Below are 27,110 nucleotides of genomic sequence, written 5' to 3' on the forward strand. Positions count from 1 at the left end.
CAGTTTTCCACATTAAGAAGTGAATGTAAAAATCTGCAGTGTGCTAAATACAGGGACTACGTTAGGTCGGTAGAAGATGATGTCATCACAAGCCCTAAGTGCTTTTGGAATTTCATTAATAATAAAAGAAAATCTTCCCGTCTGCCTCCCATTATGCTAATAAACGGAACTGAAATCCACGAAAAAGATAAAATTCTAAACACATTCGCGCAAACTTTCGTGAAGTACCATTCTCCTTCCGAGCCCTGCAATTCAACTTTTTTCTCCCCCATTTTCAATAGATCCAGTGTCTATTCAAACTTCTGTGGTAGAAGTGAGACGGATCCTGTCATCGGTGGATATCAACAAATCATGTGCGCCTGACGAGATACCTGGCATCGTCCTCCGGGAATGTGCTATGTAATCCCTATCTTTAAGAAAGGTGATAAGGTGTTGTTTGATAATTATAGACCAGTAGTGCTGCTCTCACTTTTATCGAAGGTGGCAGAGAAAGTCGCATATAATCGCCTGTATGTCTGTTTTAGTCAGTACATAGACCCATCACAGCATGGATTTGTTAAAGGCAGGTCAACTGTTACCAATCTGGCAGTTTATTTATCTTCAATTTCCAATGCATTGGACAAAGGTAAACAGGTTGATGTGATATATACTGATTTCTCCAAAGCCTTCGACTCTTTACAACATGAAGCCTTGTTGAGAAAGTTGTCAGCGTATGGAGTGCCCGGGAGTATTTTCGAGTGGCTAAAGAGCTACTTGACAAAACAAATATGTTATGTCAAGTCCGAGGGTTTGATCTCTAACCCCTATGAACCTTCATCTGGCGTCCCACAGGGATCACTCTTAGGGCCTCTTCTATTTGTTTTATTCCTAAATGATATTACTACCGTCGTTCAGAGCAGTGAATGTCTCTTGTACGCTGATGACTTGAAACTATACAAAGTCAAAGAAGAAGACAGTGATGGTGATTATCTACAAGAGGATCTGAAGCAAATATGCGAGTGGTGTGATAAGTGGTCCCTTAAAGTGAATAAATCCAAGTGTGGTGTCATGTCATTTACTTGGAAATTAACACCTGTATTTTACAGATATAAAATCAGTGGAGAATGTTTAAATCGTATGGAGGAGTTTAAAGATCTAGGTGTAATTCTTAGTAACAGCAATGGCTTATCCTTTGAGAAGCACATCGATGGTATTATAAAGAAATCTTTCAGACTCCTGGGGTTTGTCAAAAGGAATTGTAATGATTTCAGTAATATTGCATAGATCAAAGCTCTGTTTTGTTCCCTGGTGAGACCCTGCCTCGAGTATGGTTGTGAGGTGTGGTTCCCGTATCAGAAAGGCCACATACACCATATCGAGAGAGTACAGATAAGGTTCATGAAGTGGATTAGTTTCATATTCCTGGGCATGCCACTCTCTTCAAGCAGATATGAAGAATTTGTAAACATTCTTGGAATGAATACGCTGGCAACATGCCGAAAATGTGCGAATGCAATGTTAGCGATTAAATGCTTGAAGAGTGAAGTGGACTGTCCGGCTATACTGGGATCGATCCCACTTCATGTTCCAAGCAGACAAACAAGGCAGAAATGTACATTCCACCTGCCCAAATGTAGGATGGTTGCGCATGAAAATTCTTGGCTCATGCAAGCCCTTAGGACAATAAATCAGCTAGAAGGGTCACTCAACATTTTTCACCACCCTTCCACTGCAATTCGTAAAGTTCTTCTCAAGGATGGAACGTGATAATTTTGTAAATTATGTAAATAATCTCTAGAAAACATGTGAAGATTTATATCTATTTGTATATATGTATTATGACCTTTCAATGACCTGTAGCAATATGTCGGCCGGTCATTGAAAGTCATAAGTGAAATGAAATGTATATCAATGACTTGGAAAAAGGTGTAACGTGTCAATGTGCGGCTTACGCGCATATTTTTAAAAGAACCGATACAACTCGTAAGTGTAGAATAGACATAATGGATGAGAGCCGGTGGATCGAACTCAAGACCCCGTGGTATATGTCGAATTACGTCAAGATCAGCTTTATCTACAAGCAAGAGCTCAGTACAATGTCAGCATCAGCTGAGAAGAATGTGGCTAGACATGATATCTAGTTTGAAGTTGTAAAGGGGGCCATGGATTAGCATGAAACTTCATATGGCAAATCATCTAATGGGCCCGTGCTGACGTGCTTCATAGTAAGAAGAAGAACAATAGTGTGTGTTTTCCTTTAGCAACTTCTATGATGAAGGTTAGAGTTATTATTCAGTTCCTCAAATGTCAAAAACACATGTATAGCTAGCATAGGATTTCTCTGCTTATGGAAAGCAACTTATTATTATTGTAAATAATAATGGAAGGAGTTCGTGTTTTACTTACTGATTACTGTATGAAGGAAGATAATTGAAGCAAGCTTAAAGATCTGGTTCTGTAATTGATAAACATAAAGAATAAGCCCAGATATAAGTTATATAATAGCCAAAATCATTTGCAAACCTCGAATTATATGTTTCCTCAGGCCAGTATCAAACTGGAATAGTGAAGATACAATTAGTGTGAAATTGTATTCCTAATTATATTGTACAAGTTTCAGGTGGCGGCCGGAGATGTTAAATCACTATCTGACCAGGGAATGTAAATGAACAACATGAAGTGCTAAACCAATATAGTGCCCTGGCGGACTCAGGCCTCTGCCGGAATGGACGGAATTACAAAAATGATGATTAAACCGCTGCGGAATTACCATGAAGAAGCCAGATAAGTTATTGTACTTGTCTATCTTTTGCTTTCCTAGAATGCTTTAGTAGCGTTAGTCCTTTTGTCAATGTCACGTAGGTGACAAGGGGGTGTTAACTTGAACGATCTAACAGATTTTCGGTTGTATTTGTCGGGTTGCGATTGATCATACGTGGGTAAATATTGTATGCCGTCAATTACCGTGGATGAGACGTTTTACTGCGTTGTGTCCGTATTATTTATCGCTGTGAAACAAAAATAATATCATTTACTACAGGTAAGTTGCAGTGTGACAGTGTGTGTGAAATATTGGTGCGTGATCTTGGTATAATTCCATGATGTGATATGGATGTTCATTAAGGTGTATTAGGTAATGTTCATGTATAATGTTAATAAGACTCTTCCTTAATATTGCTTGTGCAGTTAGGATGTGATGATTTTGTGCGGTATACAATGAGATGACGAGCGTAGGGTCGTCATAAAGCGTGGCGGACACGAGATAATTTAGGTTGATTTTTATGGTTTGCGTGTCGAATTATATTGAGTTTCGAGACGTGTTAAGTTGTTAATGGTGTTGTTAATAGAATTTCCGCCGCATATTTTGTGAGATGATTGATAAGCTAGTCCAGCGTTAGGCATTGGTATTGAAGAGAGTCATCAAGTACATGAATTAATAAATTAAGATTCGTAGTTGCAAGTAATGAAATGTTGGAATATGCGCACGATTAGGGTCTTAAAATGCAATTCAGTGATAGTTATGTTTAAGATCAGAGTCACCTATTGCGATCGATGTACATGTAGTAGATGCTTATAGTAGATTCATGCTGTAGTAGCATTTCAGCTGATGGTGAAGGCAGACCTCGACGCAGTCCAGACGGCACCAACTTATATTTTCATGCCAGTAGATAAAGATTCATTTCAGGTGCAGCCCAGCAGCTCGATGGGTGGAAACGACGTGCATTTTACTCATTTATGTGTATTGTGTTGCCATGTGTGATCATTTATAAATGCTGAAATCTGTTGGGGGTTTCAAGTTAACCGATATTTAGTTAGTCAGATAGGAACAATGATAACTATGAAAGGCAAGGCGGAGTAGACAGGTACAATTAACATTTGCGACGGCGAGTGAATGACATAATATGACCCGATAGACTTTGGTATATCCATAAGATTCTACATTTCTGTGAATTTGTGTTAAATAATTATTTCCGGTTTATGATGGACAATGCAAGATGGACTCGGTCCTTATTTAATGTTAATGAATGCATATGATTTATTTTACGTTATTCATTTCAGTTGTTCATATTCAATCAATTAATTTTTTTTATTAAAATGTGATCCTTCCAATTTCTGTTGCGATTTATTTGAAAACTTTGCCTTAGTGTAGAATTTACATTTTATGATTGGCAGTATCTATAGCTCAGTCGTCGTTATCTGAATGTGACCGAATACTCTTCGAAGGGCCATGCCCTGAGTGGAGTATCATGCGAACCTTCTGAATACTAGTCGGCAAATAATTTGATAGTTCATGGTTATCTACAAACCACGGCGTCCACGAACGGTCACAGTATATTTGTATGTATATTATTTCATTTTTTTTAAGTTCCGTTTGGGCCTGCTATGGACCACGTGGTTCTTATCTCTAGCAGCTTTCTTCTTTGACCAATACTCCTTCATTCTTGCACTGTGAATGTCTTTTCGCTCCTGAGTCCATTTCACATCTCCTCCCGGATGTACTGTTTTTTCTGTTAGTGACTGGAGAGAGTTTGATGTTTTGATCAACGTTCTGTACCTATTCCTGTCATAAATTTCACTGGGAGCAATGTCCAATTCTTGAAGGTCTTTTCTGACGAGTCTTGCCCACTTGGCATTAGTTGCTTTCCCTCTAGAGATGGTGTGGAAGATTCTGGACGTGAGCCTCTGATTGTCCATTCTCATGACATGACCATAGAAGTTCAATCTCCTCTTCCTCATAGATGTTATAATGCTCTCCAATTGTTGGTACAGTCTGTTGTTGTGCCTGATTCTGTACTTGCCGCCTTCTTTAATAGGGCCCATGATTTTTCTCAAGATCTTCCTTTCCTTCAGCTCCAGTTTTCTAAGTTGCCCTTTTCTTACCATGTTTAGGCATTCTGAGGCATGTAGTACTGATGGTCTCACTACAGTAGTGTAATGCCTGATTTTGAGGTTAAGGGAGAGGGATTTGGATTAGTACATATTCTTACATAGGTGGTACGTGCTTTCCAGTTTGATGCATCTGCTGTTTATGGCCTGATCTTCATTCATGTTTGGGGTTATCCATTCTCCTAGATATCTGAAGGAGTTAGTCCTTTGTACTGTTTTGTCCCCCCAGTGGGATTGATTTGGGTGCATCTTTGATGTTGGTGATAAACTGTGTTTTGTTGATGGCGATCTTCAGCCCTACTTTAGCTGCTATGTGGTCGAGAGAGGATAGTTGATGGATAGTTTCCTCCACACTGGATGCCAGGAGTGTAAGGTCGTCTGCGAAGGCTAAACAGTTAATAGTTAACTTGTCTTTCTTGTAGCCTATTCTCAATCCAGAGTCATCCTTTAGCATTTTCGTCCATTCACGAATGACTTTTTCGAGAAGGCAGTTAAAGGATTGGAGATAGGCCATCCCCTTGTCTAACACCTGTTTTGATCTCAAAGCTCTGGGACAGTTCCCCTCTGAATTTGATTCTGGCTGTAGTGTTGGTAAGAGTTACTTTCACTAGATTTAAGGTTTTCTTATCTAGTCCCAGTTCAGCAAGTGCCTGGAAGAGTGACTATCTACTGAATCATAGGCCTTCTGAAAGTCAACAAATGTTGCTACGTAGGGTGAGGCGCTTAGGTTTTTGAAAGTGATGATGGTTTTGGGGTTCAGGATTTGTTCGGCGCATGACCTTGACTTGCGAAACCCAGCCTGGTACTCTCCGATGCAGGAGTCTAGTTGAGCCTCTACTCCTGTGAGTAATACTTTGGAGAGTATCTTGTACGTCACTGATACAAGGGAAATCCCTCTGTAGTTGTTGAGATCTGATTTGTCGCCTTTTCTGTGTAATGGGTGGATGATAGCTGAGGTCCAGTCGCTAGGTAACGCTTCTGTCACCCAGATATTAGATATGATTTCATGGATACTTTGGATTGACTCCTCATCAGCGTATTTCCAGAGCTCTGCTATGATTCCATCCTCGCCCGCTGCTTTGTTACATTTCAATTCTGAAATGGCTTTCTGGATCTCCCTCTTTGTTGGTGGGAGAGAGTCCGACTTAGTTACATTCTGAGGTTCGAAATGCAGTTTCCCCTTAGGTTCCTTTGAATTTAGAAGGTTGTTGAAATACTCTGCTAGAACTGTGGTGCACTCTTCATTGTTCATTTTCAGCTTTCCGTCAGCTCCCCGAAGGTGAAGTGTAGGGGCTGACTAGGGTGTTATTTGAGATTTAAAAGTTTGGTAGAAGTCTCTAGTGTTGTTTCTTTGAAAATCCCTCTCTGCTTGTTCAATGATATCTTTATTGTACTGCCTCTTGGGGTTCCTGATAATTTTAATAGCAATTTTCCTAGCTTCTAAGAAGTTTTTATGGTTATCGAGACTTTTGTTACGGGTCCATTTTATCCATGCTTGCTTTCTCTCTTCTATTAGTCACAAATAGTTGTCCACCACGGATGTTTGTTCTTTCTGACCGCCGGGATGGTGGTTGTCGCTGCATCTATTAGTGCCTTCTGTAGTTGGGGCCAATCCTTTTCGTCTTTGTTTTTAGCCAGGGTCTCGGTGAAGTTATTGTTATCTTTCAGCTTGGCTGGATTGAACCTTGGAATTCGCGACTTGATGCAGTGGTTTTCTCTGCTTCTTTTAAGAGGATGAAATTGGTTTTGATCAAAGAAAGATAGTGGTCTGAATCAATGTTTGCACTTCTCAATACTTTGACATTCAGCACTTCTTTGCTGTTGCTTCTATTGATGGCTACGTGGTCCAGTTGGAATTCCCCAAGCATTGGGTTTGGGCATCTCCAAGTCATAGCTTTCCTAGGGAGGCATTTGAAAGCTGCAGATTTGAGGACTAAGTTGTAATTTCTGCACAGGCCAATCAGCCTTTCTCCATTCCTGTTGGTCCTCTTGTGGGCTGGGTAATCTCCAACTATGTTCTTGAATTTTCTCTCTTTGTCAATCTGGGCGTTAAAGTCCCCCATGAAAATAGTTATGTGGTGCTTTGGGATCTGGTCAGGTGTCTTTTCGAGTAGCCTCCAAAAGGTTTCCACATTTTCAATATCTTTCCTGTTGGTGTCATTAGTAGGTGCATGGAAGTTAACAACTGTGTATGCTTTGTTGAGAGTTTTGAAAGCTATAGTGGACGTTCTTCCATTTGGGGATGAAAAGGAGATGATGGAGTTGATCATTCTGTTGCTGACTATGAAGCCTGTTTCCAAGCGAGGCACATTCATCATCAATCTTTCACCGGGTTGCCCTTTGTAGATCCGATAACCTTGTGATTCTATCACTTCTTGATCGAGGAATCTGGTCTCTTGTACAGCTGTTATTAGGATGTTGTGTTCAGTTAAAATATCTAGTGTATGTTTTAGTTTTCCTGTCTCTAGGAGGGAGTTGATGTTGATGGTCGCCAAGAACTTAAAACGTTTCTTCGTCTCACATGAAGGTGCAAGCTCCCCAGAATCCAAAGGCTTGCTTGCCCCATCAAAACTGGGGTGGATTTTATACCACCTGGGGTAGTTTTTCCGTTGGTTGTTTTCTCTATGTTGCGAGAGTTAAGAAAAAGTTTAGGGTGGTTACCCGCAGATAACAATTTGTTAACTGTCAAGGTTGTAAGCCTTGAAGCCCCCAGCACTGACCCAACTTCCCGCTGGGATTGGTACCCAACCTTCCACTGGGTTGCTCGGCTTAGCAGGGGCACCTCTTGCAGGTTATGTGCCGGAGTTGGAGTGAAAGAGGCTAGTTGGATTCTCTTGCTGAATCCAATATTTTCTTGTTGCAGATGATTGGCAACAACGCATTTCACTCCCATTTGCCAGAGTCATAATGACTCCTCCCAGGTTGATTTTATTTTTTATTTAATTATTTAATTTAATTTTAATTTAATTTTTTATTTTATTTTCTATTACATCATCTGTAATTGGGACATCCTGTAGGTCATAAATAAATAAATAAATATATTCTATTCTATATGAACCCTCGACTGGCCAACTCTCAGTCCAGACCTCAATCCCGCAGAACACCTGTTGGATATGCTTGGCTGAAATGTCCGGTGTTGCAATTTTGACACCCTCGATGAAATGCAGGCAATACTACTGGAAGAGTGGACGCTCATCCCCCAGGAAACAATCCAGGACCTTCTAGCTAGCATGCCATGAAGGGTGGGGGCCGTAATCATCGTCAGAGGTGGTAACACCCAATACAAAGGGAAGATAAGTTTAGAGTGTCATCAAAAAAACTTTCTGAGGTATGTTCATAAGTTTGCTCAGTGTAATGCAATGCTAATTTAAGGCAATGACATTTTCATAAATTACAGCATCTAAGAACTTTTTAGTTGAACTTAAAAAAGAAAAAACTTCAATAACCAGTATTAAGTAGAGCACTGGTTAACTTCATTTTATAATAATATGTTGTATGAATGAAGAGACAGCAAGGTTTAAGATTAATACGGTTTTTGTTCGTAAATTAAAGTGATCCACACTTTTTGTCTACCAGTGCATTACAGAAAATTAATGTGTTTTTACTTTCCAGATCAATAAAATGACAAAAATACCGCATTTACGCAAGTAATCCCCGCATATTTGTTTAAAAATTTTGAGGCACGAAATTGGGGTGCGGGTTTTATTTGCGTCAAGGTTGCCAACACGCTCCTGGCTCACCTAGTTTTCGATGCTGAGTGTACAGTTATGCTTTGTGTAACCGTAGATGGAAGAAAACTGCCCTATATGTCATATTTAAACGGAAAACAGGGCCGATGACCTCGATGTTAGGCCCCTTTAAACTACAAGCAGCATCACCATCATCTAAACGGAAAACAATTCAGACTTTTAATTCTAAACTAAGTTTACATTTTTTTTAAATAGTAGGGCCTACCATATTTTACAGACTAATTTAAATTCAAAATTTCTCCGCGTCATGATAGAACGCGTCTTCCGGAATGTGCAGGGGTAGCTTTCCGCACTTTCACTCACTTTGGTGTTTCTATAGTGTGTTTCATAGTTGAAAATAGAGTGAAATCGTAATTCTTTCATATTCAGTGTTTTAAGGAATGCCACAATAGCACATAGCAGGCAGTACGTGGAAAAGCAGAATCAGCGAAAACTGGCGAGGGTTGGCATTTCTGAATTACAAGATAGCTGTTAATTTGAAATCACGTAATTGGAAGTCCAATTTCTGTATTACAAAGACTTCGAATTAACGAGGTTTTACTTATTGCAAAATTAACATCAGATTTTGCCGGTATGTCTATTTCAAGTGTTTACATTGCACGAAAAGAAATATCCACCACCGGTCGTGTTACTGTCCAGTAAAAAGAGACCACGTGTGAGAAGTGTTTTTGGCCCATATTCATCAATGTCAGTTACGTTTTCTGTTGCTAGATTTTCAAAACTCGGATAATGTCATTATCTCAGATAATGCTCACTTCCGTATTCGCCACAGAATTTATTATCTCGCTTTACCGAAACTAAGTTTTTGTTTCAATCTGAGTTTGAACTGCAAATTTTTCATACTAACGCACACCCGCATGGAAAACAAATGACTACGTGCTGCCGCCGCTATCGAAATGTAAACCAAGTTTATGATTCCATTCGGGGTTTGCAAATAATTTGCATAAATTATGTTGGCTATTGAGCAGAAACGAAGAAAGAAGCCTAACATGACTTTCCGAGAGTGATTGTTATTAAATCTGGTGGCAGAAAGCATTAACAAAGATAATAAGAAATATATTTCACTCAAATTATAAGGCAGTATTTCTTTGTTCTTTATTTAAAAGTCACCCAGTCACGTACCATACAAGATATAATCGAGACTTCATTTTAGGCTTATCTGTGTTGGGAATTCCAGCTTATGTTCGACAGTGTCGAAGCTTTAGATAACCTAAAATGTGTCTGGTCATCGTAGTCCTCAAAATATTATTATTTATAAGCTTGTCTATCAATTAAGTCCTCAAAATATGCCGCACGTACTTTCATCCATCTAAGACGTTTGTCAATTGCATAATCTTGATCATATTACTTGTCGCTGTGACTTTCTATAGCAATTAGACATTCCAGCAGTCTACGAGTAGCCATCCTGGAAGGCTATTATCTTAGATTTCCCATTTTACCGGCCAATCAATCTCCGGTAAAATTTTAAACCGAGATAATACTCGTTATCTGAGATAATGTTGTTGGTGAACACAAACTTAACTGTTATCTCAGATTACGTAGCATTAAACTAAGATAAAAGCCAACTCCACAGACTTGTAATTTAGGAGAGGATTCTAGTGATGCAAGAGACAACGAATCTTCCCATCTACAGGGAATCGAGCCTATTGCAAGTTCAGATTAATCAAATACCTGTCATGCAAGTAGGCATACTTGCTCATTTTCATGGAAAATATATTTCATAACAGTGATATTTGCATAAAGACCACGTGGACCTCGCGGAGTGATACAAAATATTTGTTTATGCCTACGTTACTCTTTCAATGGAAGGAATTTTAGTCCATTTCATTTTTTTTTAAGAATAAGCCTTCTTAAAATGAGGGTGCGGGCATTATTCGACGGCGGGGATTATTCGGGTAAATACGGTATTAAATCTTAAATGAAGCACTGGGTGATATTGTGACATTTTAATGCGCAAAGAGCGTATGCGCATGTCCATAATGCCTCGCTTTGGCTGTCTGGTTGGCCTTTGTTCTTTTCTTTTGCAGCTTTGCAATATGGCACCATATTTCATTCAGTCAGTGATCGTACTCGATTCTTGTACTGGCTTTCTTATCCCGATTATTTTGTGGGTAAAGAAGTGCTTTTGTGCTGCAGAAATGAAGTGTGCCTATGTTTCCAATAACAGGGCAGCAAATAAAGATATAGTACTCCAAAAGTATCCTGATAAATACCCAGAAGAAAGACGATGTTTAATACCTTCAAAAATTAGTGTTCTGTAGCATGTGTTTATGTGATTTTTCTGTGGTTCATGGTGTAGAGATGATGTAGAAGGCATAGTGAGTCTGTGAAATACACTTGCTACTTGTTTAACATACTAAAACATCGAAGGATTTTGGTGGTGGAAGAATGGGAAAGGGCTAGGATTGGGAAGGTAGTGGCCATGGCCTTAATTAAGGTACAGCCCTAGCATTTGCCTCGTGTGAAAATTGAAAACCACAGAACACCATCTTTAGAGCTGCTGATGTGGGATTCAAACCCACTATCTTCCGAACGCAAGCTCACAGCTGCGCGACCCTAACTGCACGGCCAACACGCTTGGTCTGTGAAACACAAATCACATGGGAAAAATAAGGTAAATAATAAATCAATAGGCCCTGGGAACTGACCTAGGGAGAGTCTCTGCGACCACCTTGAGACTCTGGCTAAATGGAGGTGTGATGCGAATATAAGAACTCAACAAGAGAGTTCTCTTAGCCTCTCTCACCTCAATTCTCCATTTCCTACCTACACGTGGTGCCCCTGTTAAGCCGAGCAACCCAGTGGAAGGTTGGGTAACAACCCCAGCGGGAAGCTGGGTCGGTGAGCAGAGTGGAATTGGGGGTCAGTGGAAGGCAACGGGAAACCACCACTGTTAATTTTCCCAAGACAACCTCATGGCTTTACTCAATCATAAATCAGTGTCCGGAGTAAGTCTCCCAGTCGGATCTCCGGGGGGGACATGGTTAAGTGGAGCATCTGAACGTGCAAATCAATCCAAACCAACTTTGCGCGTAGTTAGAAAGATTGCAACCTGGAATGTACGAGGTCTCTTACAGACAGGAAAACTGGCTATCGTTGAAAGAGCAATGAGCCTACATGATCTGGACATACTTGGACTCAGCGAGACACATTGGAAAGGTTGTGGCCACTTTGTCACTCACTCGGATAACACCATATATTTTTCTGGAAGCGAGGATCTCAGTCGGAATGGTGTCGCTGTAGTCATTCCTAAAATACTAGCCAGTGCTGTCGTCGGATATGAGCCTGTCTCTGACAGAATCATCTCCATTAAGATGAATGCTTCTCCGTGTAGGATCAACTTCATTCAGGTTTATGCTCCTACTGCAGTTGCAGTGGATGAAGAAATCGATGAATTCTACGAGTTGCTGGAACACACCATCAGAAAGATTCCTCAGAAGGAAATGTTAGTCATTCAGGGTGATTTTAATGCGAAGATAGGCGAGACTATTGAAGATAATCATTTGGGACATGTGGTTGGAAGGCACGGTCTAGGTGTGAGGAATGAGCGTGGTCAGCGTCTACTGGAGTTTTGTGTTGGCAATAACCTGTCTATCTGCAATACTCTCTTCCAACATCACCCACGGCGTCGATACACATGGATTTCTCCTGGCGACAGGGTTCGAAATCAGATTGACTTCATTTTGGTGAGGCAACGATGGCGGACTTCTGTACTGGATTGCAAAACCTATCCTGGAGCAGACTGTGGTAGTGACCACATTATGCTATCCATGAAAATGCGGATCAAACTGAAGCTGACCAAGAAGAAGAGAGTGACACAAGTTCGCGTTACTGACAAAAAGGCTCTCAAAGATTTTGGAGAAAGAATAAGGCCAAAACTCCAGCAAGTGCAGGAGGAAGGATCAGCCTCCCAAACATGGGATAACCTCAAGACAATCATTAACTCTTCTCTCCCTGAACCATTTACTAATTCTTCCCAAGCTAAGCACCCCTGGATATCGAACACCACTCTACTGCTGATAGAAGAGCGGAGCACACTAAAGAAACGTGGCATTCAATCCAAGCAAGACGAAGAAGCATACAGTGAACTTTGCCGCAAAATACAACGCAATTGCAGAACTGACAAGACACGGTATCTCACCAGTATTTGTGATGAAATAGACCAACATCATAGGCTGAATCAAACACGTGATCTTTTTAAAAAAGTCAACAGCATTACCCATGAGTTCAAACCACGCACATGGGTGATTGAAGATGAAGATGGCAACCTCATTACTGATAAGAACAAAGCAATAGAGAGGTGGAAACAATACTGTGAAATGCTGTATTGCAAAGGAAATAATTCTGCCGAACAGGAAAATTCTTTGAGGTATGAAGAAGAACCTGATATTTTATTAACTGAAATTGTGAACGCTGTCAATCATTTGAAGAACAACAAAGCCCCAGGTATGGATGGTATTTCGGGAGAAATGCTGAAAGTGATGGGGGAGGAGGGCATGCGTGTTTTACATTTGGTATGTAATATGGTGTGGAAAACTGGTGAATGGCCCAAGGACTGGACAACATCAATACTAATCCCTCTTCACAAAAAGGGGTCTATAAGGGATTGTTCCAATTATCGTACTATCGCATTAATATCCCATGCAAGCAAAGTTCTGCTCTACATAATAAATCTACGCCTAAAACCATTCCTGCAACCTCAGATATCCGCAGAACAAGCAGGCTTTGTTGCAGGTAAAGGAACACGAGAGTCTATCTTGAACATGAGACAGATAATTGAGAAATGTCGCGAGTTTTGTGTCCCTGCCTTTATTTGCTTCCTGGACTACAAAAAGGCCTTTGATTGTGTTATGTGGGACAAGTTGTGGCAGGTGCTAAAGGAATTTGGGGTTCCACTGCACTTGATATCGTTACTGAAAAGCCTGTATAAAAACCACGCAGCAACCATAAAGGTAGATGGTGATCTCTCAGGCATTTTCAATGTGACGAATGGAGTAAGGCAAGGTTGTATATTATCACCTCAACTCTACAACATCTATGCAGAGTGTGTCATCAAAAGAGCTCTCAATGGCTGGAATGGTGGAATTTCGATTGGTGGCAGAAAAATTAATAACCTACGCTTTGCAGATGACACTACCCTCATCGCTGGTAGTGAAGAGGAACTTCATGACTTGCTTGTAAGGGTGAAGAACACTAGTCTTCAGTATGGTCTAGAGATAAACATAAAAAAGACCAAACTAATGGTAGTTGATCGGCAAGGTGAAATCCAACTTACGGGATACCTAAAAGACCTGGATATAGTTAAGGAATTTGTATACTTGGGGTCTGTCATCAACGACACGGGAAACTGTGATAAAGAGGTAAAAAGACGTATTGTCTTAGGTCGTGCTGCAATGGTTAAACTTACTAAGATCTGGCAGAACCGGGCAATATCAAAAGCCACGAAGATGCGCTTGGTAGAATCACTAGTGTTCTCCGTCTTTTTGTACGGCTGTGAGACCTGGACCGTGAATGCTAAAGACAGAAAGCGCATTGATGCCTTTGAGATGTGGTGTTGGCGGAGAATGCTACGTGTATCCTGGACAGAAAAAAGAACTAATGTTTCCATTCTGGAAGAACTCTGCATCAAGAAACGTCTATCTTCCCGTGTGAGTGAACGTTACCTCCAGTTCCTTGGCCACATTTTGAGACGAGACGGAGAGAACTTGGAAAAGGTAATTTTACAAGGCAAAATTGAAGGCAGTAGACCACGAGGAAGAACAGCAAGCAGATGGATAGATCAGGCGAAGAAGATCACTGGGCTACCACTTCAGGTCATACTAACGAAATGTGAAAACCGCTCTGGATGGAGACATCTTGTCAAGGTTGCAACAAGGAAATGATGGAGTTATGAGGTCACGACGCTCAGTAATGAGCACAACGACTAATGATGATGATGAATAAATCAATAACAAATTTCTTTGTCAATAGTGGGGAAAAGAGTGTTACAAATGCATATTTGATTTCTACATCATTCCTTGTAAAACAATGTTCCTAATGCAGTTTCTGACTATGCAGGTAATTTGTTCATGCAATGTTTCTGGATTTAAAAACTGCGCAAAAATATGGTTATGGCAGAACAACAACTATTAAATTTTTTTTGTTAGTAAAACAAAACTGAACATAGTTCAATATTTGTAAAGTGTGCCATTTTCCTTAGCTGCTGAAGCTAGTAATGATGTTGGAGATATGAAGCTTTATCCTTTCGTTGTTTCGTTTTATAATCTAGAACAGTGTCAGGTGTGTGCTTAACTGTTGCTTCTCAAAATGCCAACACAATGATTTGCAGTAATAAAGGCTTTGACAACAATATCACAGACAAACTGTCTTCTGTTTTGTCCATGCCATCAAATCCTCTAAATTGCTCAAAAAGCTTTATTTACCAGTCAATTTTGAACATTTTCTAACTCAATGTTTCCATTATCTTGGAAAAAGTTCCAAAACACTTATCACTTTGAAGGTATGGTATATATCAAGGTATATGTGGTACTAAAACATTTTTAACTATAAAGAGTTTACAAGCCAATTTGAAACAGTAAAGGCTTTCTTTCTTGATCACAGGACAAAGTTATACCGTAATTTTTTCAGAGTGTCAGCCCATTCTTAATAACGTAAATCTGTTTTTACAATAATATGTCCCCCAATTTGGTGTAGGTTTTCTTGTTGATAGTAGCATAATAGACTCAATTGAAGATTTTTCTTCAAAATCTTCGAGGATGGTACTTCTAACAGTTAAAGTAGGGAATAAAACTTATACTTTAATAAATGTCCATGCACCAACAAATGACAAAAACAATAAAGATAGAGAAGGAGTTGAAAACTTTTGGGAAGAACTTGATTACATATTATCGAAGATCCCTGATGAGCATATAAAAATCTTACTTGGAAATTTCAATGCTAAAATAGGCAGAGAAAAGAAGTATTGCACAGTTGTAGGAAAATGGCCAGCTCATAAATTAATGAACAAAAATGGCCAAAAATTAATTGAACTTTGTGCAGATCATACTCATTTTGGAAACCACCAGATTCATGAGGCGACCACATAAACTTATGACATGGAAATGCCCTAACGTAAAATTGGGAGAGTTTCAGATTGACCATGTTGCTATGGATAACGATTATCATAAAGAAATGTATAATGTCAGAGTCCTCCGTGGGGTAGACATTGACTCGGATCATTATATCTCAAAAATAAAAATCAAGTTAACACCAAAAAGGAAACATAAACGTAATCATCTCAAAGTTACTTAATAAATAATAAAATATACTTAGAGAAATCCAAAACACCTTTAAATGACAAATTAGAGACAATGATCAACAAACTTAAAACCACAGCTGAAGAAATCGCTCCAATTAAAAGGAGAAAGAACGGGGTGGAACGGAGAATGTGATAAAGCAATTCAAGCAAGGCACAAGGCATGGTTAAATGATCAACAGAGGAAAACAGAAAAATCTCGAGAAGAACTAATTAATGCCAGAAGACAAACAGCTAAAGAAATTAGGACAATTAAAAGAAATTATCAAAAGGAAATGCTTAGCACTATAGAGGAAACATTCAATCAGCATAAAACAAGAGACTATTACAAAATATTCAAGCAATATCAATCTAAGTTTACCCCTCCCACACTTATGTTAAGAAATAAAAATGGAAAAATGGCACACAATAATCAAGATAATGCTAACATCCTTGCAGAATACTTTAAAGAGTTATTTAATTGTGAGGATCCTGTGGAAATTTAGAATTTGACCCTAACCCAAAAAATAAAACTCCATTACAAAAGATTATGCCATCAGTTTACAATGAAGTGAAAACAGAAATTAATGCACTTAAAAACTACAAAGCAGCAGGAGAGAATCAAATAGTAGCAGAAATATAGAAGAATGCTAATGATCAGACTATTCAAAACCTACATAAGTACATCACTGATATTTGGAACACGGAGAAGCTTCCCGAGGAATGGAATACAGCGATAATCCACCCGCTGCATAAGAAAGGTGATCACTCCGATCCAAATAATTATCGGGGATTATCCTTGCTTGATATTACATACAAGATTTTATCCAAGATTATATACACAAGAATCCAAGAACAACTCGACCAAGAACTTGGAGAATATCAGGGAGGATTTCGACCAGGTAGAAGCTGTCCAGATCAAATCATTAGTTTAAAATGGATAATGAAGCACCAAAGAGTTCGAAGTAAGGGTCTAGTCATCACGTTTGTAGATTTAAAAAAAGCATATGACAGTATTCATCGTGACTCATTATTAAAAAGCCTTAAAGAATTTGGATTACACCAAACACTTGTTAACCTCATTAGTATGAATTTTAAAAATACGAAGGCAAAAGTTAAATTTAGAGGTGAATTATCAGAATCATTCACTATAAGAACTGGACTTCGACAAGGAGACGGACTTTCACCATTGTTATTTAATTGTGCATTGGAGAAGGTTATGCGTGAATGGAACAAGAAATGCCAATCAACTGTCAAGATCGGTAGAAGTATTAAACTCAACTGCCTTGCTTTAGCGGACGATTTAGCATTACTTGCAAATACAACAGAAGAGGCTAAATTTCAAATTGAACAACTAGAAATTATAGCCAAAAAAATTTTTTAAAAAATGGGATTACAAATTTCATTTGAAAAAACAGAAATGATGCCAACTTTTAAAGTTGATTTACCAGTTATTCAACTGAACAGTAATAAAGAGATTAAAATTGTTCAGAAATTCAAATATCTTGGGGAAATAATAACATGGAACACAAATGAAAAAGAAGCAATAGAACACAGAACAACTAAATTTAAACAAGCACAAAGACTTACCTGGCCAACCTATAAAATAAAATAAAAATCTCTTTGGATAAACGCTAAGCTGAAACACTATAATTCCATAGTTAAACCAGAGGCAACGTATGCTAGTGAAACTTTATTCAAATTAAATGTAAAATCTACAACAGACAAATTACAGAAAACTGATAGAAGAATTCTTAGAACAATTATTAATAAAAAACACCAAGTTGATGGACAGTGGAGATTGTTGCCTAACAACAATGTCTATCGTGAATGTGAATCAATAATATCTACAATACGTAAAAGAAGAATTTCCTTTTTCTGTCACATATCAAGATCACCAGACACCAGGATACTGAAACAACTATTTGATTACTTTTTGAAAAATAAAATCAATAATAATTGGTTCAAAGAAGTTCAGGATGATTTGGAAGAATTGGGTATAACTCAGCAACAAATCAAAGACAGAAAAGAGAAGAAGATTTTGAAGAACAAAAGCATAAGTCTCAAACTAAAAACAGTTGAACGGAAACAATATACTATATCGGACACACAAAGCGCTTCCAGGTCGGAGAGGACGAGAAAGTTCTGGGAGAAGAAAAAGAAGAAATTAACTCAAATGTATTGATTTAAGTGCTCCAATGTGGGCGTAAAATATGTAAATAAATAATATGTGCCAGTGTTCATGTGTTAAGAAGATAACCTAATGGTCTTTTATTAGACTTGCTGATAAGGTTTAATAAACCATCTTGCAACCAAGCAGGAGATGCTGCAATTACTGAAGTGGAATTTTTAAAAAAGTGTCAAAAATGAGATTAAGACTTAGTGGTTGGTGTTAAGTGTAGAGTTTATTTGAAATGATAATAATAATAGTTCGTAATAAGCAAGAGTTAGTTTTATGTTGCAGCTTGTGATTACACTGTGACACTGTGGTGATGAATTTTTGAATGATGCACTAATTTAAATATGAGATAGTGACCCATTCCCATCAGTAGAATATTTGATCAACAGATTTTGCAATATTATAGCAGATTCAGAAGAGTCTCTATATCTCAGGCGGCAGTGCACTGGCTTTTCATCGCTGGGTTCCATGGTTCAAAATCCTGAGATTTATGCTGAACAAAGCAGAGGTGGGACAGGTTTTTTTCCAGGTACTCCAGTTTTCCCTGTCATCTTTCATTCCAGCAACACACTCATATATAATTTCATTTCATCTGCTAGTCATTAATCATTGCCCCAGAGGAGAGCGAAAGGCTTCAGCAACCAGCATAATTCCTATCCTCGGTACTAGGTGGGGGCTTTATTCATTCCATTCCTGACCCGGTCGGATGACTGGAAACAGGCTGTGGATTTTCATAGCAGATTCAGAACATGATAAACTTGAATCAGAATTTGCATCTTAACAGTGTGACATTTTATCTGATAACATATTTGGAACAGTTTATACTGTATTTGAAGTTGCATGTGAAAAGGGGGAAATCATTTTTCTGCAGTTCATTGGTGGTATTATTAATATTGTAATATAGAAAACTGAAGTTTTGTACTACACAGCAAGATGTAATGAGAGACTGTTTGGGCACCCTATGGCAGGACTGGCTCGTTTGTTCTCACGCCTCGCTGGCACCAGAAACAAGTTATGTTTCTGGTGTCCTGGAGAATGTCAGAGAATGTGGGAATGAGACCAGAAAGAATTCAGGGGTCTGGCAAGTGTTAAGATGTTCTCACAATTGTCAGAGGGTGTGAGAACATTCCACCCTCGTGCTAAGAACATGCGTAGGTTGCTCCAGTCAAATCCTGCATGTGATTAGTCGATTGGTTACCTTGTTTTGGAAGGGGACGTACGCAAACGGAGAGGGGTTGTCTTCATTCATATTCTAAGACGAAAAACTAGCGTCGTCGATTCTCATCTTGAACCTCTGAGACGGTGCACGTGTCTGTTCAGCGCTCCGAGGGGACAGTTCTGTAAGTAATAATAATAATAACTTAAATGTTTCCACCTTTTCAATACAATATATTCACAAATTTACAAAATTATACGGTACTAGTTTCGACCCATCTAGGGGTCATCATCAGCCGTATTGAAGCAAAGATCATTTGTGGCGAAATCCTAAGACATGTCTTAGGATTTCGCCACAAATGATCTTTGCTTCAATACGGCTGATGATGACCCCTAGATGGGTCGAAACTAGTACCGTATAATTTTGTAAATTTGTGAATATATTGTATTGAAAAGGTGGAAACATTTAAGTTATTATTATTATTACTTATATATTGTTCAATACGGACCAAAAACATGAAATTCATAACCATCAAGGGACAGTTCTGGCCTAAGTTACGGGATGATGTACGTTTTAATTTTCTTTAACATGTCTTAACTTAACCTCTTCAACTGCATGAATATGGTGGCGCAGTCTTGCATCTCCTATGTTTTAATTTAATTGCAAAAAAAAAAAAGTGCTTTTCAGTGCTATTTATTTGCAAGCAGGCAACCTTAGCAGGTCAGCTGCCTATAATCGCTCATTTATTACGATGGGAAGTGGATTATGGAACTCTGTTCCAAATAACATCTGAAGTAGTAACTCACTAGAGTCTTTCAAGTCTTCCTACAGAAGGTATCTCTTAGATGCATAAGCCCATGTGTGTGTATAATTTAGTTAATTTTTCTTTAAACTAATTTAAACTTATTTATCATTAAATTTAATTTAGTAGTTTGACAAATGATATGTTCATATTGGTTCAATTATGATGTTGCATTTATTTTGAATTTATAATACAAATTAGTTTCTTTTAAAATATTTAATATTCTCTACGGTTTATCTGTACAATGATGTGGTTAAGTGTAAGAGAGGACCATGAGTCCTAACTTTACCACTATTAAAGACAAATAATAAATAAATCATAATATAACGTAATGTTATAGTGTATTTCTTGGTTGCCTGTCTCAGCAGAACGGGACTAGCTCACTGCAATACGGAATCTTCAATTCTGATGTAGGCTTTCAGTATCGTTAGTTCACTTGTATTTTTGAAATTACTACTGTTGAACCTTAGGTCTAAAATGGTAAATTCCTTTATATTACCTTTAATACTGTCAGCGTTCATTTTGTGCACGGGAAAAAAATAATGTATAATCTTAACATGTTGACTGCCAGGTCACATGGCAAGAAATGTCCCAGTCGCCAAAGCATTTTTTCTTCTATGCATGTAGTAAATAAGCAGTAAAGCAAAATCGATGTGATATTTCACTTAAGTGTTCAATGTACGTACGAAATACGATAAAAATTCCCAGCACCCCGAGGTACCGCCGTGGCCCCACAGAAAAGTTCCCTGCATGGTTTTGCCTAGACAGCCATAGCGGTACTAGAAGCTAGCATTGCTTGACAGTACACACTGTAGTTAACAGAGCGTGCCACGATTTGTTTATTAGTGCTTAGGACTAAAATCACAAGGCACTCATTGTTTTACAGTAGGGTGTGTGTGAAATACTTGCGCGATATTTCTAAGTTATTTTACCAGTGAACGGAGAGGTTAATTTAAAAAATGAAACTGTTTTCTTCTCGAACTCGGAAGATAATGACGCTAGCCCTTCAGTATGAGGATTCTGGCAAGTAGTGTCCGTCAAACTGATCTATTACGTTTTGCAACACAAAAAAACTCTTCACCAAATTAAATTTGAAATATATTTATTTCCTATTTACTCCTTGCCAAATGCTCAATGGTAATGTAAAATGTTGCTATGTTGTCAATGGAATGGCGTATGGCTTTTAGTGCCGGAATGTGTCCGAGGTCTTCGGCTCGCCAGGTGCAGGTCTTTTGATTTGACTCCCGTAGGCGACCTGCGCGTCGTGATGAGGATGAAATGATGATGTAGATGACACATACACCCAGTCCCTGTGCCAGGGGAATTAACCAATTTTGGTTAAAATTCCCGACCCTGCCGGGAATCGAACCCGGGACCAATGTGACGCAAGGCCAGCACGCTAACCATTTAGCCACGGAGCCGGACATGTTGTCAATGAATGTTTTCAATTTAGAAAATGCATATACTCTCATGTTTACGCTATATTTATTGCGATAAGCGTAGAAATCAGCTCAGGTATGGGTGCAACAATTTGGAAGGAACCAGTGTGGCCTATCGATTAGGTAAGCATAAGCTTGGGCTGAAAATGGGAAATCACAGAAAACTATAACCAGGTTTCCCGACAGTAGGATTCAAACCCACTATCTCCAAAATCTTGATCTTGCGAGTTAGCTAACCCGGCACACCTAAGCGCATGGCTAAAGTGATTGGACAAATACATATTGCCAATAAAAGGAGGTTGGATTAATAAAAAATAAAGACTATATTTTGAAAAACAAGCACGCCAGGATTTGCTTCGAGGCTATATCGGTACGCTACCATAGCGAATTAAACAGCTCAGCGGTCCGCTGGCCCGACAGGGAAAGTCATATAGCAACACCTATCAGCGGTACTTTGTACCGCCGTGACAACATGAGACACTCACTCAGCGGTACAATGTACTGCTCTGGCAGTCAACATGTTAAATACAATGCAGAAATTGTAATGACCCTTTACTTTTGCAAAACATGATTTTAGAATTCTACAGGGTTTCTACAAAAACTTTCTGAATAGTTTAGAAGTACACAATTGACAGTGTAAAGCTGAACATATATCTGACATTTTGTTCCATAGACTATTCATTCACGGATCTATATCAGACACACATTTAAGTCCTAAGTTCTGATAAAAACAAGAACTTACAGTAAACAAAATTTCTTGGGCAGGTTTAAAATAAGGTCCAACCACAAAATTACTATCTCACTGGCAAGTGAGTACTTACCCAATTTTGTACTAACAAACTCTTCTTTCAACTGCTGGGCAAAACTAGATTCCATACACTCATCGTCATCATCAATACCCCTATACCTGTATGAAATAATATAAACATCAATTATAATTTATATAACTAATAATTAGAGGTAGGAATTTTAGGTGCAACATTTCAGTTTAAAAGGTGCAAAAAAAGGTGCTTTAATATAGCCGAAAAAGGTGCAAAAAAGGTGCAAATTTTAAATATAAATATTCATACAAACATCACCAAATGTCATATAAAAGGACACAAAATTCAGTCATGTTATCATGTAATCAAAATCTGCCTAAAACAAGTCCAAGAACACAATGTTATTAAAATCACATGTCCAGAAAACTGTCAAACATAACATTTCAATGTTATTTTCAGTAAGGCTGCATCTCTGGTCACTAGGTAAATACTTGTACATAGAAAGTAATGTTCAACGTCAACAGACACAAGTGTTGTATTTTATTTGCAGTAGATATTAAATGCCTCTTTGTTGCAACATCCTTAACATGCGGGTTTTACCTAAGTTCTGTAATACCATCCAGTGCTTCCTTCATATTCATCACAACAGCCCATTTAAGAAATTTCATATAGCCTCCTTATTCTTCACATTTTGCCCTAGCTATATACTGTGTAACATAATTACGTTTTTTTTTTGGTATCAATTGTTATTGATATATTGCAAACATTGCACCTGAGAATTGATCCATCGCTCTGAATACCATCAGCAATAAACTGTTTAGCACTATCACGTATTTTCTTGGCGTTCATTTTCTGTTCCAGCATACTTGATACTGATACTACAGTAACAGCAAATAGCGTAATATTAAACTATTTGCTAATAGGACAATGGCAGACACAACACCAGTCAAAGCATATTCTGAACCGTCACCTATGTAATAATAACAAGGCCGGCAGATAAGGAGCTGATGAAGGGCAGCAAGCTAATAGTTCAACAATCACCAGGTTCGTACTTAAGCTCCCGATTAGTGCAGCATAAGGAGCCAATGATTCTACCGACAAATTGAGGAACTACAAAGAACATAGGACCAAGCTTTACAGAGGAAATGTTTGGCTTTACTTCTTTAATTTCTTTAGGAATAAAATGGGGCAAAGGAGCCAGAAACAAGTATTAAACAAGTAGAAAAAGGTGCTGACATTAAGAAATGGTGCAAAAAAAGTGCTAGCATTGAGAAAAGATACAACTAAAACACAGTTAGGGGTGTTTAATTTTTATATTTCCTTTGCAAGACACGCTATTTTGGGCATTTTAACAGCGAAAAAGATTTAAGGTGCAACACGTAAAATTCCTAGCTCTACTAATAATACATAAGATGAAAGTTTTGAGTATCCTAATTAGCAACAACTCACACTAAAAATAACAATGCACAGGACATTTCCCTAAAAATAAAATAAAAATATCATAATCTATATTTAAACCAGTTATATCTTTCTGTACAGAGTCTAGAATAGAAGTCTTTGAATAAACTAAAAATGTCCTTGTTCTTTGCTTGCAAGTAAGTAGTTATTAATTTACATCATGCTACCTGATACTGTTAATATCAACTGTAATCATATTTAATCCATTCCACTCTTTTTATTCTGAGTAAGTTTTTCAATGCACTCTTGTCCCCATACAAATTATTGTATGTATTCTCAACTGTGAATAGCAGCCAACACAAATGGTTTCATCCATTCAGTTTTCACTCATATATTACAAGTATTTCTATGGTCTGAGTAACGAAAGCCATACTGAGAGCCATGAGCAACATTTTTTGTTTAATATAGAATAACCATGCATATCATATCAATCTTCAGACTTTCCGGAATATGTGACAGGTACTCTGACGTCATTAGCTTTCATCACGTGACCACAGCAAGGAGTTACAAAATGGCCGATATCAACATTTCATTCCGTCAATGTGCTCATGGAGATGAGTATGTGGGTGCTAGCAGTGTTCGGAGATGGGTGAAACATTTTAAAGATGGAAAGAGAGCATCCAAGAACAGACACATAGTGGGCACCCATGAACTGCCTCCGCTGAGTGCAACCTGTGATGAGCTGATGACATCATTAAAGAAGATAGACGTGTCAATGTGAGTGAAATTGTGGCAAGACTTGCAATAGGACACAGTATGGTGCAGGAAATGATTCGTGCGTTAGGCTACTGAAAAGTTTGTTTCCACTGGTTCTCAGTTTGCTCACCAAGTTCAGAGAAAATTTTTTCTTTTTTGCTAGCGGCTTTACGTCACACCGACACAGATAGGTCTTATGGCGACAATGGGATAGGAAAGGCCTAGGAGTTGGAAGCAGCCATGATCTTAATTAAGGTACAGCCCCAGCATTTGTCTGGTGTGAACATGGGAAACCACGGGAAACCGTCTTCAGGGCTGCCAACAGTGGGATTCTTTTTTTTTTGCTAGGGGCTTTACGTCGCACCGACACAGATAGGTCTTATGGCGACGATGGGATAGGAAAGGCCTAGGAATTGGAAGGAAGCGGCCGTGGCCTTAATTAAGGTACAGCCCCAGCATTTGCCTGGTGTGAAAATGGGAAACCACGGAAAACCATCTTCAGGGCTGCCGATAGTGGGATTCGAACCTACTATCTCCCGGATGCAAGTTCACAGCCGCACGCCTCTACGCGCACGGCCAACTCGCCCGGTACAGTGGGATTCAAACCCACTATCTCCCAGATGCAAGCTCACAGCCGCGCGCCTCTATCCGCACGGCCAACTCGCCCGATAGTTCAGAGACAAAACACCACTCAGAACCTTCTTCAGAGACATGGAAATGAAGATGATTTTTTGATGCATATTGTTATGGGGTATGAGAGCTGGTTCCACCATTACGAACCAGAAACAACAAAGCATGGAATGGCACCATTTGAATTTGCAGATGAAACAAAAAGCAAGACAGTGAAGCCCGCTGGAAAAGTAATGGGCACTGTCTTCTGGAATGTAGAGGGTGTCATTCTGACTGAATTCCTTGAACCTGGGAAACCATAAACACTTCACAAGCTTCGTCATGCATTGCGTGATAGATGTCCTGGAAAGAACATTATACTGCCACACAATAATGCCAGCCCCTACAATGCTAGTTTCACCAGTGAGAAAATTGAAAAATTTGGATGGGAAGTTATGCCACATCCTCCCTACAGTCCAGACGTGGCACCCTCTGACTACCATCTTCTTGATGTTAAGAATTTCATTACGGTCCGTATTGAATCGAAATTTACAATGTTGATTAAGGATAAAGGGTTTCCACCTGTTCAATACATTGACACAGTGACTTAATTAAAATATCACATTTTTATTATTATCATTATGGTACCGGTTTCGGCATCTCCCATGCTATCATCAGCCAATGAAAAGTTTGCAAGGTATGATAATAATAAAAATGTGATATTTTAATTAAGTCACTATGTCAATGTATTGAGCAGGTGGAAACCCTTTATCCTTAATCAACATTGTACCATCTTTTTGGTTTTGTGAAGGAACAAATGAGAGACCAGTGCTTTGAGACACAGGAGGACGTGAAGAGAGTAGTGTGTCAGTGCCTTCGGGGTGCTGGAACGGACTTCTACTGTAAAGGGATTTTCAGACTTCTACAATGGTGGGAAAAATGTGCCCACACGACTATGTTGAAAAAATAAACAAAAGTGTATAGTTTGAAATTATTTATAGTGTATCAAAATTAATAAACTTTTTTTAAATGTTGCTCATGACTTTCAGTATGGCCCTCATATGCCAGTCTTGTTCAGAATCTAATGTTAATTGTGATAAATAGTCAGAAATAATGATATCTACGGCACAGTGCAAGTAATTTTCTCACTTACTGTAAATCATTCCACATGAGAGAGAGAGAGGGAGAGAGAGAGAGAGAGAGAAAGAATCTGGGTCATATATACCTGTGAGCTTGCATTTGGGAGATGGAGGGTTCAAATCCCACTACTGGCAGCCCTGAAAGTAGTTTTCCAAAGTTTCCCGTTTTCACACAAGGCAAATGTTGGGACTGTACCTTAATTAAGGCCATGATCGCTTCCTTTCCAGTTTAAATCCTGTCTTATCCCATCATCACCATAAGACCTATCTGAGTTGGTGTGGTGTAAAACCTATAGAAAAAGAAATCACTTTTCCCTTTGCTGGTGGAAACGCTCAAGCTTTTTTAAGTCATGTCGGTAAAGTGTCCAAGTTTTACAACCATACAGCAATGTTGTGATGAGAGTATGATACACCATGAGTTTCGTCTTCACGGTCAGGTATCTATTCATGAACACCGGGTGTGATAGTCGGCCAAATGCTGCAAGGACAGCACCAATTCTCTTCTCTACATCTTGCTCACAGTTGCGGCGCAAAGATAGGATACTACCCAAGTATTGAAAGTGGTCTGCTGCTCCAGTGGAGTATCTGAGATGGAGATGTTGAAATGGGGAAGAGTTGTGCCTGGTGAAGGTCGTGCCAGGACCCTAGTCTTTTGAACGTTAATGGTGAGACGAAAACGATCACATGCACTCTTGTAGCAGTTAACTGACTTGCAATTCCTCTGGTGTGAGTGTAGGTGATGCAGCATCATCTGCATACAGCATTTTGGTTACCTTTGCAACCTGGGTGAGCCTCTGGGAGCAAAGTCTTGCCAGGTTGAAAAGCCCTCCATCGAAACAATGCCTAACCTCCACACCCAGGTTATTCGTAGAAGATTCATGTAGCATGGCAGCCAAATATAATGCATCTAGTGTTGGAGCAAGTACACACCCCTGTTTCAGTCCATGAGTAATAGGAAATTCATCCAAGATCCTATTCTGATG

General features: G+C 38.9%; 1 protein-coding gene across 1 annotated transcript in view; it reads right to left on the bottom strand.

Moving 5' to 3' along the window:
• Window positions 1-27,110, bottom strand: part of LOC136867107 (protein SPT2 homolog) — a 165,253-nt gene that overhangs the window by 10,402 nt on the left and 127,741 nt on the right. The window contains exon 7 of the mRNA XM_067144213.2: window positions 22,286-22,371. Within this exon, the coding sequence (XP_067000314.2) occupies window positions 22,286-22,371 (86 nt within the window). The remainder of the gene's footprint in view (window positions 1-22,285; window positions 22,372-27,110) is intronic.

Source organism: Anabrus simplex, chromosome 3 (assembly GCF_040414725.1).
Source record: "Anabrus simplex isolate iqAnaSimp1 chromosome 3, ASM4041472v1, whole genome shotgun sequence".
In the NCBI taxonomy this organism is placed as follows: Eukaryota; Metazoa; Arthropoda; class Insecta; order Orthoptera; family Tettigoniidae; genus Anabrus; species Anabrus simplex.